The sequence below is a fragment of the Propithecus coquereli genome, unplaced genomic scaffold (genome assembly GCF_000956105.1).
Source record: "Propithecus coquereli isolate 6110/MARCELLA unplaced genomic scaffold, Pcoq_1.0 Scaffold17, whole genome shotgun sequence".
NCBI classification, from domain to species: Eukaryota; Metazoa; Chordata; class Mammalia; order Primates; family Indriidae; genus Propithecus; species Propithecus coquereli.
In genome coordinates, this window is record NW_012141635.1 from 4,903,454 (window position 1) to 4,920,732 (window position 17,279).

The 17,279-nt window shown below is 41.7% G+C and overlaps 1 protein-coding gene across 4 annotated transcripts in view; it reads right to left on the bottom strand.

The window, feature by feature from the left end:
- Positions 1 to 5,512: 5,512 nt before the first annotated feature.
- Positions 5,513 to 17,279, bottom strand: part of ZNF521 (zinc finger protein 521) — a 275,007-nt gene continuing 263,240 nt past the window's right edge. For all 4 annotated transcript variants that reach the window (XM_012641756.1, XM_012641760.1, XM_012641758.1 and 1 more), the window contains one exon: positions 5,513 to 6,337. In XM_012641756.1, coding sequence (XP_012497210.1) covers positions 6,308 to 6,337 — 30 coding nt within the window. In that variant the 3' untranslated portion in view covers positions 5,513 to 6,307. The remainder of the gene's footprint in view (positions 6,338 to 17,279) is intronic.

Here is a 17,279-nt window from a genome sequence, read left to right on the forward strand (position 1 = left end):
ACCTTGGCGATAGCCATGTTATTAGCTCACTAGGTAAGGAGACACACTTGAAAATTCCCATTCCCACGTAGATGTTGCGGTTTGAATTTTACTGTCTGCATCTGCCAGATGAATTGAAAAATTGCCAAATCCCACGTGGCAGCGTGCATACTCACCCCGTCTGTCTGCAGCTCCTGATCAAGGTGCGTCTTGTTCATGGAACAGAGATGAACGGGACTCTGTGGTAGGTTCCTTGGGATGAAGACCATTTTCGAAATGGGTTTTCTGGTTTCTGAGTGACAATAAAGCCCTGCTCTAATTTCCTAGCCCCTATTCTCTTCCCATATCTCATGATCACTTTGGATCTAGATATTTTAAAGCCAAAAAGAGGTGATTCCCATAGAGGGATTTCTTTTAGACTTCGTAGAGGTTTTGTCAAAGAACTTTCCATCCAGAGAAAAAGGTGTATGTCCTGCTCCGTATTCTGCAGGTAAACAAAGAGAAAGCCCCACATTGCATCTGGGGTTGCCCTGAGATAGCGTATGCTAGCACAGCCATCACTTCTCGGGTGCGCCCTCCCTGAGACGGTGGCGTGTGTTGTTGGGCCTGTTTTTCATAGCCGCTGCAGCTGGGAATTCAAGATGCTATACTTAGGCAGAAGTCCATGAAGGAATTAATTGATATGAGCCAGAAGTTGATTGCCATTTAAGTACTCAGCTTCCACCATTGCCAAGTTTCCCTCTTTGTAGAAAGAACTGAGCTTGCCTGCAAACTGGCTCATTCAGGATGTGAGCACAAGATGGAATTCAACCTTTAATATGCTGCAACACCTGCTTGGAAATAAAGGGGCTCTGTGCTTTTCCCCCCAAGGAGTTGACAGCTGACTTCATTACAGAGGAATCTGGCAGAGACGGTGGAGGCTACTCCTGCGTCTCAGGGGGCGCTCACCCAGGAATGCAATGCCAACCAGACCTGAGCTCTGGGATTCTGCCAGAAACTCATGCCGGCCTATTTCACCCGAAATCATCCCTCTTCCTTGAACTCTAGTTTTCTGTATCTTTGGTAGGCGCTTCCTCCACACAAAGGAGGTGATAAGTGTCTCTGGCCTGCTGAAGCTGAATGGAGAAGCATTTGCAGGTGTTCTGTAATGGGATTTGGATTAAACTTCCTTTCTCAAGGGTTCTGCAATGCTGCACCCCAACAGGCACAAACAGACACAAAGACAAGGCTGCCATGCTCTGCAGAGCGGAACTTGAGGGTTCACTGGAGTCCTCGTCCGTGTTCTGGAACAGACTCATAGCCACTCTGAGAAGCTAGGGCCAGCCTGTGGGGGGCCCCTAGAGGGTCTCTGGTGCTGTGAACTTCCATCTGGGCTGGAACAGTGGTTATGCTTATCAATTTTCAAAGTAGAATGTCAACGCTGTCACCCATTTGTGCGATTTCCAAAGCATATAAACCTCGCCTCCATTAGCAATGTAGAATATAGCATATCTGACTTGTATCAGAGAATATTAACTTTCTATTATTTGTTATACTTCATCACTCAAAAAAATCTATCTGAAATCTCAAAGTCCAGGAATAGGGGCAGACTCATTTAGAACACGGCCATTTGTTGGATTACTGCTAAGCATTAAGCAATAGGAATATGAAGGCCACAGAGCAACTTCAAAACTGCATATAATGCTAATTTAAACAAAGCACAATTCATACTTTTATACACAAAAGTCAGATAATTGTTCTAAAACAAATATTTTTGAAAGGCTGGAATGAGAATAATTAGGAAAAAAAAATAGTTGATGCCAGAGGTCAAAACTGGCAATCGGAGTCTAGCCTGGCCTGAAAGTGTATCTCATATGGCCCACATAGTGGGGCTAGCAGAATTTGAATTAAAAAAAAATGGAATAAGTTGCCAATATTTGGAAATCGGAACGTAGCACATAACCACCCGGATTGCTGGCTCCTCCCGAGACACGGGGCAATCTGGTACTAGGAGCCTCTTTTCCTGCAGCTGCAGTCGGGTCAGGAGTGGGGCATTTACTGTCCAGGTTGCCAGAGCCCCTCCTGGGCCAGGTTTCTCACTCACTGAGTTTGTAATCTCTGGACCAGGAGGAAAGGTGATGGGATTGAGCCATTTTTCCCTTTTCTCCCTCTTCACAAACTTGCTATTGGTTATGATGTGACTTTAGAATTAAAATCATCGTTAAATGTCCAGGTGTAAAAAGTAATGTTGAGGGAAGAGGGTCTAAGGCCCACCCTACTTCTCTACTCGTTGAATTTTATTTTCAAATTTTTAGTCTTGTGTCAGGTATGCTTACCTGAGAATGTTAGCTCGGGTTAGCTGGAGAACACAGGGGTTCTCAAAAAACCACTCACAAAGGCTGGGAAGCTTCGGAGGTACTGTGTACACTCTAGACCAACCAAGTCAGAAGCTCTGGGGGTTTGGCTCATGCAGTAGAATTTTAAAAAGTTTCCCAGGTGATCCCAATAAATAGAAAGATCAAGCCCTTGCAAAAGCATGTCAAACTTTACATTAGAGCAATTTCTGAACTATTGACATTTTGTGCCACATGACTCTTTGCTGTAGGGACCTGTCCTGTGTTATTGAATGACGTTTAGCAGCAACCCTGGCCTCCACCCACAGACGCGGCAGCATTCCTCCAGATGAGCGCCTCTGCATTAAGTCACAAAGTTATGATCAGCAGCAGTGGCCAGCGTATCAGCCATCCACCCATATAGAAGGCTTTAGAGGAACTTCTTTTGGAATTAAGTGCTAGGAAAACCTTTTCTCTCTAGGGGAACTGATATATTCCTTTCTTTCTGGATGTTTTCCCCCTTTCCTATCAGGGAACTCCAAGTCAAGTTTAAAATGCACTCAAGGTCAGCATGGAAGCAAAAAACAGGGCAACGACTTTAGAGTATATTCTTCTCTCTGACTTCACACAGTACAGATTTCTCTATGAACAAGTTTTGTTTTGTTAATCTTTATTTAAGTTGCCTTATATCCTTAGAGAATGAGGTGGGATATGAAGGGAACAAGCCAAAGGGAGGAATGACATTTCCAAGCATTGTTCAGTATTTATGATCCAAAGAATGACTGGTTATAAGGAGGGAGAGGCCCTGATAAACATGAACTGCCTCAATCATTGGAGGATCAACCAATTTTATGGAGCAAGTAACAGTCAACTCCTCTAGCCTCCCAGCTTTGCTGGGAAGAGGCTCAACTGTGTCTGTGTTGAAGGAGCTGATGACCACTCGGGAGAATGCTAAACACAGCCTCTGCGGCTTCCCAAGAATTCCCAGAGGCAATCCTGTTAGAGGCAACCTGGGCTCCATCCCTGTGATAACACCATCACCTGCTTTCTGTAAATACAGAGCACCTTACTTTTAGTAAAATACAACCACTTATCAATAACCAGAGGTTTTAAAGTTTTTTTTAAAAAATATCATTAAGTGTGGTTATTTCATTTTCATGCAAAATCCTGACTAGAACAAAGATCTTAATTTTTTAAAATTATAGCTGAGTATTTTAATTATGGATGTACTTGCATATCTGCAGCATATTTCATTATTTATGTAGCCAGTGAAAAAGCTTTTTAATTAAATAGCATGCTGGCAGTCTATTGTGAAATGTATAGATGCAGGTTTTCCTAGCATTACAAAGCTAAATACAGATGCTCCCCGACTTACAACGGGTTTATCTGGATGAAACCCCCTCGTAAGTCAAAGATTGCATTGGATGTGCATCACTTTCGCACCATTGTAAAGTTGCAAAATTGTAAGTCAGGGACTGTATGTACACAAAACATTCTGGCCCATCAATTGATAAGTGAAGAAAGAAAATGAGTATATATACACCATGGAGTACTACTCAGCCATAAAAAGGAATGAAATAATGTCATTTGCAGCAACTTGGATGGAACTGGAGACCATTATTTTAAGTGATGTATCTCAGGATTGGAAAAACAAGCACCACATGTTCTCCCTAATAAGTGGGAGCTAAGCTAACGCATGATCATAAAGTCGTGTACAGGGCATTGGAAACTAAGAAGGGGGGAGGGTGGGAGGGAGAGTGAGCTATAAAAACTTACCTATAGGGTACAACGTGCACTATTCTGGTGACTGGTGCGCTCAAAGGCCTGACTTCACCATTGTGCAATTCATCTGTGTAATAAGAACACTTGTACTCCCTAATATTTTGAAATAAAAATTATTTTAAAAGAAACATTCTGGCAAGCACATGTGCTTTAATCAGTATGAAATACTTATTTCTGAATGATCTGAAAGTTTGACCAAACTTTTTATATTGGTAACATAATAAACAGTGTAATCTGCCACTGCTCGCTTGGTCACGCCCACTGAATGCATTCGACTCACCTGGAAATAAGGCAGAGTAGTGGTTCTCAAAGTGTGGCCCCCACTGCAGCAGTGTCAGCATCACCTGGGAACTTCTTAGAAAGGCATATTTCTGCCACCCCCACCCTCATCCTACTGAATCAGCAACTCTGGAAGTTGGGTCCAGCACCTCATGATGTAACAAGCCTTCTAGGTGACCCTGATGCGGGCTCAGGTTTGAGAGCCACGGGGTGAGGCTATGCCTTGTGGTGCTGGTCATGCAGGTTTCATTGACAGGTCCCCTGGGCGTAGGTGGTCACGATGATGTCAGTTGGTCCATGCTTTAGCTTCCCTACCACCAGAGTGCTGTGAGGATTCTTGCTTGTTTAAGGTTCAACGATCTGCTTGAGGTCTTCAGAGTTTAGAAGGGGTCAAAAGACTCACAGTGGGTTAAATATTGTAAGCACGATTTGGACGAAAGTTGCCCATGAATGGCAGATCTGTATGTACCAATTTTGACTAAACATCTACATCAGGGCTTAATTTACACATTGTAATTTTTTTCTTCTATTCAAACAAAAAAGCTCTGAAATTAGAGCTCCTACTTATTCACCATTTTATGGCAGGCTGTGGTGATGGCAACCTTCCAGAGACACCCCAGGCCTGGGTGAAGGTGGATGACCACGTTCCGTTACCTTCCTGGCTGGGTGCACCAAGGCCAGGAGGTGGAGCGACTTCCCCTGGGAGTTTGTGCCAGGACTAGAACTAACAACCGTCTGACTTCCTGCTCTGTGCTTTGTCTTCTGAATGAACAATGCTGCTTCTTAAGTACACATAAGCCAAACTGCCTCTCAAATTGCAGCCATCTACTTTGAGTTCAGATTTGCACAGCATGACACGAATTGGGCTGCAAATTATGCAGAAAACAGCCATCACATCCATCTGTGATGTCAGAATCCGCAAGTACAATGTGACCTGTTAGTGTGTAAGGGACCGCAAGTGTACTGGGTCTGATTCCTTCCCCATGCGGCATGATGAATATCCTCCCAGCTGCATTTGGCCCGGTGTGAAAAGGCTAAATATGATTGAGGCAATGCCTGTGATACGATCACGAGCAGATTTCATATCCAAGGGTGCAGGCAATTAGGTTTTTTTTAATGGTATAGTAAGTAGAAAAAGAAAACACACAAATACACTCATACCTAATGGTAAACAGAATTTATTTCCTCTTGGAAAACAATTCCAGTAATCTCCAGGTTCAGACCGCAGAGTAAACATTAATAACAGTAACATACAGGTTAGTTCAACTGATTCAAGAATTTGGCTGTGTGAAATCATTAAGGAAAACCTTGAACACTCAAAGCTTCAAATGTATCCAGGAAAAAAAAAATTCTTTGACAGTCTACATAACAACTATTGCATATATAGTGATGCTACCTGTCACATTGCAAGGCTTACAAATATATATACGGGCCTTATCCAGCTGTGGGGTTCTGTTCTGTGAGAACATCTCTTCTTGGTTTGCAAGAATTTTCATCAATAAAAAATAGTCTTGGATTTAACCGTTGATATACCAAAAGAGAAATTCTAGGCTTAAGTATAAATAAAAGGAAGTCCAACCATAGTCTCATGAGTAACAGTTGTTTTTAATTTTCCTTCCTCGAAAATACTTTATCTTAAGCCATTTTGATCACACTTGTAATTTTATTTTTTTTTAAAAATCTTGCCTGAATAGGGCCCAAGTCCACTTGTCTTTATAAGACCATTTTAGTATCAGACGACATAATACATGTGCAACACTTTATATACAAGGAGTCTATCCGGTGCTCAAAAGTTCAAACACATGAACATCCAACAGCTTTGATAATACAAGTTTTATGGTATAATACAATGTTTCTGAATAATATACATTAACAATGAAAGTTTCGTGCAAAGAGTAAAACATGTTCCCTTTTTGTGCCACAAAAGTCATTCTCCTTGACAGAGTGTACTTGCACTAACTGCTGTGTTGGGTCATCGTATGATTCTGTGGGAAAAAAGAAAGACAGAAAGGAAAAAACAAACTTCAGTGATTTTATTTTTTCAGGCCAAGCACACATACATACCGATTGATTCACAATGACGTGAAAACTGTGTTTCTGCACTCTGATGACTAGGTGCTCACAGGGTCCCTAACGCCTCACCTCCCCCAGGGAGGCACAGACCCGGGGCATCCCCTGACCCTGCTGCCATCCCCTGACCCTGCTGCCGGGAGAGAGAGGCTGGGCCAGGGGCCTCTGCCAGGTGAGACAGCTGGCCGACACCCTGCCTCTTCTCTGCCTCCGCCATGTCTTTCCACAATACCCTCCCACCTCCCACCATTTCTTCTTATCTAAATAGGACCCAACTGTGAAGGACCAGGGTGGCACCACTGTAACAGTTTATGCACCTGCGCATGCTACCCGTTGATTATGTATGCTTTTGTTCCAATCCTTTTGAGATTGTGACTGTCTTGACAGCCGGGCCTCTACCTGTCTCTGAATGTGGGCACTAAAGGCGAGAGCTGCCTGGCTGATGGATAGCAGGACAGCCCCCTTCCTGAGGGTGGGCTGCGGGCTGTGGTCCCACTACAACTCAGGAGGCCGCAGCAGCCTGCCCAGACTCCCCTGTCCTGGATGCTCCTTTTCCTCACCCGATGCAGCCTCTGTTGTCTCTTGGTAGTGTCCTCTCCATCTGTGCCCGCACGTCCCTGTCCTGAACGAACAACCTCTTTCCAAATTTTGAGAGGGCAACTGGGACACCTGAGCAAGTCAGGACCACCAGCCAGGCCCGGTGGGTGAACACAGGGTGGGCAGCCCCCAGATCCAGGCCCGGGAGATGGTCACAGACCCGCGGGGGCATTCCTTTGGAGCACCAGCCTGAGGATGGCCTGATCTCCACTCCCCTCTTGGTATTTCCCTGAGCCATGTTCTTCCACCACTCACTTTGTCCCCCATCCCTTCCGATCAGAAGCTTGGAGACCAGCTCAAAATACCACCACTTCCATGCTCATTCCATGTAAAACGGATCTCTCCCTTATCTGATCTACTATGCTTTATACTGCTTACATGGCACGAATCTTAGGTCTTGTCTTATGGTTATCTGTAGGCTTGGCTCTCACCCTATGTTGGTAATTCTGATGTTCATTCATTTATTCGTTCCTCCACAGCATCTGTTGGACACATGTATCACCACCTGGCAGGTGCCATGGCATTGCAGTGCTCAGGAAAGAGGATTTGGCTGACTGAGCAACTGACCAGGTCAGGGCTAGGCTACTGGAGAGAAAAGGCACATTCCCTGCTTTCACAGCTTCAAAGTGCTCGCAGTCCACAGAAGGTCACGGGGGCACATAATGGCAAAGCAATATGGCAAGGAGTCTATTAGAAAGGAACACAGAAAGGTCATGGCTACCGTGCCTGGCCGCTGGGGAGGGCTGTGCAGTGGAGGCAGCACGTGGACATTTTGGTTGAGGCTGGCAACATGGGCGGAGGATGCGGGGAGGGCACTCTAGCCAGGAGACCCACGGGAGTCAAGGCAACGAGGCAAGAACATGCAAGGTGTGTTTGTGGACCTGCAACTTGCTCAGATTGGCTGAATTCTTCCAGAGTGGTCTGGATCAAAGTACTGATGAACATGGAGATGGACGAGTATGTGCAGCTGTGTGCACCTTGCTGAGAAGCTCAGAGTTTGCTGTGAAGTTGAAAAGGAGCCACCGGAGTATTTTAAGCAGAGGGCTTTGTCCTAGAGGTGTTTGTTACCTCTTCATCCCTGCGCTCTCCCTGCTCAGTGGGTGCAGGTGAACGGCAGAGGCTGCCGTCTGCCAGGCAGCGCTGGGAGCAGCAGTAGGGGAGCCAGGAGCCTTGCAAGGGGGACCCAGATCTTTCTTCCCTCATTGCAAACTTAGCTCATTTTTGAAAGTGAATGATGACAAATATCATTTTACTCCCCCTTATTTAAAACATACCCATTTTTATTAATTCAGTGAAAGATATACTTTTCTTAGTACTAGCCCCAAAGTGCATACAGGAGCAAACTATTTTTATACCAACTCTTTTATCTGTGTATTGGTTTTAAATACTTCTGAAAAGTATTTTTCAACAATATGTAGATAGAAAGGATCATCAAAGTATGAATGAAACCAGAAAGTTTTCCTGTTTCCTTAAAAATCAACAAAATTATGTTCAAAGAGGTTATATTAATAAAAAAATTCAATTACCCAAAATATACTGTCTAAGCTTTCTTAATACTTTTGCTATCCCTGAGTCAAGTCTGATCTTACAGAAAGGTTTTTTTTTATTTTTAAAAAAAATGATGAAAAAGAAATAAATACAAGAAGCTATGACAATAAAAGTTGAGCATGTCTAATCCAAAAATGAGCATTGACATGATACCACATGGGTGGCTGAGATAGTGACACCTTTGTTTTCTGATGGTTCAATGTATACATATTTTGTTTCATGCACAATATTATTAAAAATATTGTATACAATTATCTTCAGGCTACGTGTATAAGGTATAATGAAACATAAATGAATTTCATATTTAGACTTGAGTCCCATCCTCCGGATATCTCATTATGTATATGCAAATATTCCCAAATCCAAAACAATCAGAAATTGGAAACAATTCTGGTCCCAAGCAGGTTGGATAAGGGATACTCCGCCTGTCGTTACCTATATGACAGGACACTGACCTAAAGACAGGTAATTTTCTTTCTTACCATAATTGAAGTTAAAAAAATATCAGTTTAATAACATTATTTTTAAATGTTTGAGTGCTTATGATGGACACTGCATTTGAAAGGATTTTAGGGGTTAATAGAGGAAGACATAATCTCTCCAATGTTTTTATATGTGCCTATATTGAGATTTTGCAAAACAAGAACCTAAAACAAATTGCCTATAATAGTTGGCAATAGTTGTGTCTTAGATGCTTTTATTCTAAACGAAAGTCATACAAATCTCTTCAGAAGTGCAACGAAATGAACAAATACATATACATCACTTACTGCAACAGATTGAAGTCACTCCCATAAAGGAGTTAGGTTTTGCATTTAAGAGGGAAGAATATGAATCGTTTTCAAGAAGAATAAGAGTATGCCTTGTGCAATACAAAAATAATGAGCTTCGACATAAGCAATGTCAAAATGGGGATATCTGGCATGAAGAATGATAAAGGCAGAAAGCCCTGTTAGTGTGGACATGCCTGCAGGCCACTGAGATCCCTTATTCTTGTTTTTGTTTTTCTTTTTGCTTTTTGTTCCAGCCCAACTGAGGGCTATGACAGGGTCTCCCCTTCCTGGCTGTCCACCATTGACAGTGGTTCCCACAGCAGGAAGGGCATCTCCCTGGAGGTTCTTGGACAATGGGTATGTTTGTATTTGGAAAAAAGCTCAGATGATTTGGACCCTTTCTTAAGGGCTTCCCTCCTCGGCCTTTGAGGATCCCAGGACCCATCCCCCCACGCCATCACCTCCCCCCCACCCCAAACTGTATTCCAAGTCCACTGAAAATACAAATGGCCTAATTTCATTTTCTGGAGGAAGGAATGGAATATTTGAGCCATATGGTTTATTCGATTGGCTTTTAGGTGTTGGAGAGAACAGAGGTGAAGTTGTAGTCTCCAAACTTAACGGAAGACCCTCTGACAAGAGAAACAAGAAGTCATTTCATGGGAGCACTTATGGTTTTTGTGTTTTCTTAAAATCAAGACATCATTTCTTTAGGAAGAAGCAGGCGGGAAAGACAAGTAGACAGCAGAAGCACTGAACCAAAACAGAGGGTGGGCTCTGTCTGGCCTTGGCTACTTGCCACACACAGAACCAGTCCTGGGACACCGAGGACACAAACGTAAGAGCAGAAAGTAGGAAGATACTGAGGGGCAATCGGCGAGCAGCCTTCTCTGTGCAAAAGTTTCAGTTCTTTAGGTCCGGAGGAAACCACTCCGCGAGAACAAAGCAGTGGGTAATCTCGCCAATTTTACACAGCAATTCACAGTCCCCAAAGTACTTTAATGCAATGACAGGTTATGAGAAAAAATATCTGTTCCAATGAAGAGGAAGTGTTTTACATAATCGAGAAGAACATCAGTGCAACATCGGTGGAGGTGGGGGGTGAAGGCAGAAAAGGAAGTAGGAAGAGAAGAAAACTTCTGTAATTCCACAGAGAGCCATATTCTACTCTGCAAAAAGCCATCTCCTGGAGACCCCATGTCTAAGTAACTGAAAATTGCAAACCATTAATCCCAGTTATGAACAGTCGTTTTACACGAGGGGGGTTTGTGTTAAAAAAAAAAATCAAATCCACAACACACCTTAAGGCTTAAAGGAAGATCCATCTAGGCGTGATACCTTAATAGCGAGGTTTCAAAAACACTTTCGTTACTGCAAAGGGCCCCATTTGGAAGGCGTGTGCTCTCTATTTTTTTTTCTCTATAAATGTGAAATTAAACTTAGAAAGCTAAAAAACAGATGAGAGCCTTAAAAATTCCCTTCCAGCACTATGTATTTCTTTTTAAATATGAGATGCCTTTCGTTTTACAAGACTGGAATTCTCATTTTGGGTTTGGCACTCTAACAAATGATTAATTCAGCCTCCTTCTTTCTGAGAGCTGACCACATTTACTGGTCAAATGGTTTAATCCTATTTAAAATGCAATCCAAGAAAAATATTTTTAAATAAAAATAATCCATGATCTTCTGAAACTGTTCACCTTGGGCTAAAGTGATCCCACTTTCCTGCAATCTCAATGTGAACTTGAATTTCTGCACCTATAATAATGATGGAATTAAGCTTTGGAGAAAAGCCAGGGGAATTTACCTTCCCAGGGATGAAAAATTAAATTCCCACCCCCAAAAGTTGTGCCCACAGATTGCCCTCACTTTTTCAATTCTTTGGCAGAGACCACATCTTGTCTTTGTTTTGTAACCACCACTCTGTTGGCATCGGCAAAATGTTAAGTATCAATGGTAATAAAAACAAAAATGGCATTTGAATGGAAGTTTTGTGAAATTTGTTGATTCAAAGATGTTAATTATTTTGACCATGACTTGTCTATTTATAGCCCTTTGTTTCAAACAAATTCTGACAAGCTTTTAAAACTAAGAAGGAGCCAGCATGCTATTTTAAAAAGGAATGAAAAAAAAAAAAATAACAAGCTTTCCACTAATTCACTATGTCAGTAGAATCTCGAATTTAAACTGCAATTGTATTTAATTTAAATGAGATGTTTTCCAACCAGATGAAATAGTAGGCAATTGTGGCTCAGAAACAATGCAAGGCGGGAAGAAATAAAGAAATATAAAGATTAAATGTGGTTGTTTCTTTCAACAGATGGTGACAGCACCATGGCAGCATGTTGCTTTTTCTTTAGTTGAAGAACACAAACATCCGTAATCAATCATCACTGATTAACTAATTATATTACCCTTCCTCTTATCACTTGGGTTGGACCTTTATCTGCAAACACTGAGGATAATCGGTAGGCTCTTATTTTTCTAGAAGCATGCTCCTGTTCACAGACAGTCGTGCAGTTACAGGCTGCAAACAGAATTCCACATTACTGTCAACCTTTAAGTACTATTGCTTTTTTATTTTTTATTTTTTTTTAAACAAAAGCAATTGGTTTCCAACAGGCTGGATAATAAGTCTTTTGACCTGCATTCTTCTTTGACCCATTAAGGTCACCCCTGTGCTCGGGCATATAGCTGACTTAGGAAATGCCTGCAAGACCTACATTTCATCTCCTGCCCACTCAAAATAAAGCTTTCTTTAAATGTGTCTGTACAGGTCCCCGAAGGCCAAAGAGGCATCCCTGTAGTGGGCAATGGAGGGACAGAAGCTTCTGCCTTTATTAATGAATGCAGACCATTATGAGTCTGGCTGGCTCCTTCCCTGTTCCCAGAAGCATATACTGTACGTGACTTAAAATGCTAGAATATTGACACAAAGCGAGCCAGGCACCCCTAAGGAAAATTACTCCTTGGATATAATGTGGGCTCGTAACAGCTATTAGAGTACAAAATAAAACCCTCCGGGATCAGGCTGACATATACCGCATTCTACCTAGTCCTCAAACATTAGAAGAATTTCTTTGTGAAGGCATTCTCAAGGACAGCATTAAACTGACTTTTGTAGCAATCTGCAACAGCTTTTTGGCTTAGAGCTTTTAGTACTAAATCTCTGGTTCAAATCAATATAAGTACTATATCTTCTACATTAATCAATACATTTGGTTCGATACATGTTCTATTATACTTTCTAATCAAGATTTTTACATTTCCACCCTCTCTCTTTTTCATTCCCAACTTCTCTGGCTAGTAAAATAGTTTTAAAAGTGTATACACCGAATGAAGACAGGATACTGGGTTATTGTCCCTGAATGTTAAAGAAAAATTAGCAACAGCAAAGGGTGGCCTTTAAGCATCTTAATAAGGTTAACAGGATGTGAATATTAGTAAATTAACATTTTCAAAGTCCACACAATTACAAAAGTACTCTTATTTTAAATCGATTAAGAGTAAATTGCTATAGCTCTCAAAGTACCATTAGGAATGTTCTAAAAATTACATTGAAGATCCAAATCACCCCAAAGTACCCCATTTTGTCACACCAAAGTTTCCACTGTCCACAATTATATACTTCCTGGCTGGAGAAATTTTGGGTAATTGTGTTTTTGTGGACCTTACCTGGTAAACAGCAGGAACATATCTGCAGATATGCATATTTCCGTGAGCTATAATATAGTTCAATGAATATTCTTTTTTTTTTTTTTTTGAGACAGAGTCTCACTCTGTTGCCTGGGCTAGAGTGCCGTGGCGTCATCCTAGCTCACAGCAACCTCAGACTCCTGGGCTCAAGTGATCCTCCTGCCTCAGCCTCCCGAGTAGCTGGGACTACAGGCATGTGCCACCATGCCCGGCTAATTTTTTCTATATATTTTTAGTTGTCCAATTAATTTCTTTCTAATTTTTTTAGTAGAGACGGGGTCTCGCTCTTGCTCAGGCTGGTTTCGAACTCCTGAGCTCAAACAATCCGCCCGCCTCGGCCTCCCAGAGTGCTAGGATTACAGGCGTGAGCCACCGTGCCCGGCCAATGAATATTCTTTAAAAGACAAATGTACAATATTTTCCCAAAGTGCTTTGAGAATCAAAAAAAAAATATGCATAGTGGATTTTCCATAGCCAGGGAAGTTGACTTATAATTTTTACATTTGCAGAATTTACTGGAAGGAGGCTCTACTTCTTTATTATGACATAGCAATGGCATTTCCAAAATGGTCTATCATGATATGTTTCTGCCCCTCTTTGATGTCGTGGATATTGCATTTATGATCATGTTTGCACTGACAAGATTTCCCTTTTTATTTTTTCATATGGTAATGTCATCACCATGAACTTGCAGAGACACTGATGCATTTTCTTTTGACATTTAACTGTTCACATGGGCTTGGGCTGACATCTCAAAGCATTTTCTGGATGACACTAAGTCATATTAAAGCAAAAGGTGAAATGGCATTATCAGAAGTGATCAGAAAAATACAAGATATTAAAGATGGAGAAGGACTATTAGGTTTTTTCAGTTTGTCCCCTTGCAGGAACAGAATTGGTTTATAAAGTTTACACTCCAGGCCAGCTTTAAATGATTCTGGCAATGAAGTTTCTATCATACCTCCCATAGGAAACAATTTCACATTCTAATAAACCTCACTGAAGGACATTTTTGTTGTTGTTGTCCTCTGGACATTTATGCTAAATAAGTCCAGAAAAGGGTATCTGAGATAATCCTGAAGCATGTGGACATTGGCATGTTCGTGGGTTTTTATTCAGAACCCTTGACCATGTAGCCATAATATAAAGTTCTAGCTCATCCAAAGTAAACCAAAGACAATCTGGTACACTATTTCCTAGTCATTATACAAAAATGCATGCTATTTACTTGCTAGGTTCTAGAGAGGAGCCTGCAAATTAAATAGATTCTAGAAGGTCAGCAGAGCTTGCCTTATACAGCACGGTTTCCTAACCTCAGAACTATTGGCATCTGAGGCTGGACAAGTCTTTGTTCTGGGGGGCTGTCCTGGGTATTGAAGGATGTTTAGCAGTATCCCCGGCTTCTATCAACAACATGCCAGTAGCACCTTCCTAATTGTGACAACCAGAAATGTTCCCAGACATCATCCCATATTCTTGAGTGAGAAAAATTTGTCTCAATTAAGGACCACTGCCTTATATCGCTTGAAAAAGATTTGTGTGCATGAAAGCTCGGGGATAAAGAGAGTTCTGCATTTAAAGGGTTTGAAGAATCTGCAGGGAAGAAATGATCGAAAGGGGAAGAAGTGTTGGTCTATGCAGTGTGTTGAATAGCTATAACTAGGAACTCTGGTTATTGACAGGTTTACTAAGATGGTATTAAATTAGAGGTCAGGTACAGGAACAGGTGGGTATGGGGAAGACACATAATTGTTTTGAATTTACTTTGTATTGAAAATACATTGAGCTTACCATGCCACGCTTGAGTATGCTACTTAGTCTTCATTCTAATAGGCATCTCCCCCACCTTAAAAAAAAGGCATTGCAAAGGGACATATACATACTGCACGTGACCGTATTGTATGGCATTTTAAAATGTAGTCATTGGGTGAAAGCAGGCACTTGTCTGGACATTGTGGAAAGGATTCTTTGAGATATATAATAAAAAGGTATTATTTGTGTGAAGAAGCGAGTCTCTCCAGAAATGTTCACTCCTTTAGGGACTTACTAAGACCTTCCATGTACCACTGATAAACAAAGATGGTACATTTTAGTGGCAATTGATCAATGCCACTTTATGTATATTTGCAATCTAATAATGTATAAAGGGATCCAATATTAAACTCTGGAAAATAGTATTTAGGGCATGGAAACAACTGTCTATATTGAAAGAACTACAGAGCCACCACCCTCAGTTTGCTGGTCTAGATTCAGTGGCCAGACTAACTATACCTGTAAGTGAAGCAGAAGAGAAACAGAGTCGGTTTCAGAGGTGGGAGGGATCAGGCAGCATCTGCCCAGATCTCATTTTATAGATGAGAAAAGTAAGTCCCAGAGAGTCGATGCCAACTTTCAAGGCCGCATAGCCCAGTCCAGTGGCTGAGCTGGCTTCAGGCATGAAGCAAACGTTGAAAGGCACTGGTTGCTGTGTCGAAACCTCGGGCTGGGCCGGCTGCAGAAATGAAGGATGCTCACGGCCATGGCCAGCTCTGTCTACCCGGAGAGACAGGATACTACAGGACACAAAGGAAGGGCCCTTCACCTGTTAGGAGAGGCCATGGGCTTTATTTTCAGAGTCATACCTGCCTGGTGCTGGAAAGATGAGGAGGAGGAGGTGAGAAGGGAGTACATAGCTGCTGGTAGAGAGAGGAGCATGAGCAAAGCTGAGAGCTCAGAGGGTAGCGACAGAGGGCAGAGGGCAAAGGGCAGAGGGCAGAGGGCAAGGACTGCTTAGGAGTCAAAGTATTTGGTGAGATTGACGAGGCTGCATAGGGCCACGGGGAGTAAGTTCAAAAAGGCCGATTTTCACTACATTTTGCCCTTTTGACAATAAAACCAAGCTGGAAAAGTCCATGATGGTAAACAATGTAGCAAGAATACCCAGCTAATTAGTCTTAGTCTAATGTTACTCTTCTGAAGCCTGAGCTTAGAGTAATTATGTAAATAACACAATGTCCAAGTTGCCAATGTAGAACAATTCTAAGTATTTTGATGCTTAAACATTATGGAGAAATAAAATAAGCCATTTGGCCCACCAACTTCAAAAGGGCAAATCCTAATGTTAGGTCACGTATGGGAAATTCCATTTTCCATCAAGAACTTAAAAACAGTAGTAAAATTTTAGTAGCAAGCTGATCCCTATCTGTTTTGCATACCTGCCAAGCTTGAAATTTCCCCTCTGTGAAACTGACAATAGCATGTACCATCTACTACACTGAGACAAAAAAAAAAAAGGGTGCTGAATTGGAAGAAAAGGCTAAAAACAGCACAATGGTCAGTGGGAAATATATTAAGAGAATAAAGTTTATTTTTAAAAGAAAACATTGAAATGAGCTACCTGTTTAGACGCAAGGAGCCAACAGAAAATATAAATCAAACTATACAAAGCCGGCAAAAGTGAAAGAGAGGTTGGGTGTAAAGATTCTATGCAGATTCTGGAATTGCAAGGATTCCGGCGGATTGTGGGACAGAAGGCTTGGACAGGCAATACTGTCTAATAAGATATTCAGGGATTAAGTCAGTGCTTCACAGACAGATGTGTCCATGTGCCAGTTGTTGCTAAGCTTTAATTTTTTTCCCCTGTAATGTTTAATTTATCACACTGGTGCTTTCTAAACGAGAACATCTGTAAACAAGGTTAAGAATGACCTCCTTCCAATTTTACATCCATGAACAGTGCCCTTTCTTCGTGCTCTAATTTTAGATACCTTAAAGATAAATAAATCTGTGGAAGGAAGAAAAAAGAAGGCTTGTCTGACACCGTAATGTGTTCATCTTGAGCGAATACAAATTTCCTCTCTGCCAGGCTCTCGGAGCACACAACCGACTCTTGATGCTAACGCCATATTCAGGCATCCCCTTCCCAGTCAAATGCAATTAAACAAACTTCTGCTAAATATTTAACAGCCTTGTGTAGTAATTAGCGGCAAATAATGGAAGCTTAAATTGATAATTGCTCAGAAATGTCCTCTTGCAAACATAACAAAATTCCTGCTCCTCCCTTTTCTCTTAGATTTTGAATCCCAGAAGGTTTTTTAGAGAATTTCGTTAGTGAAATTAACTATAATCATATCACTTGGCCCAACATCTTGCAGTCAAGTTGTGTTGTTTTGCAGTCAGCTGCAAGATTCCACTGGCATCACTTACTTCACTTCCTTGTTTGCATCCATTGAAATGTGGTCATGTACTGAAAGATGCTGGAGCA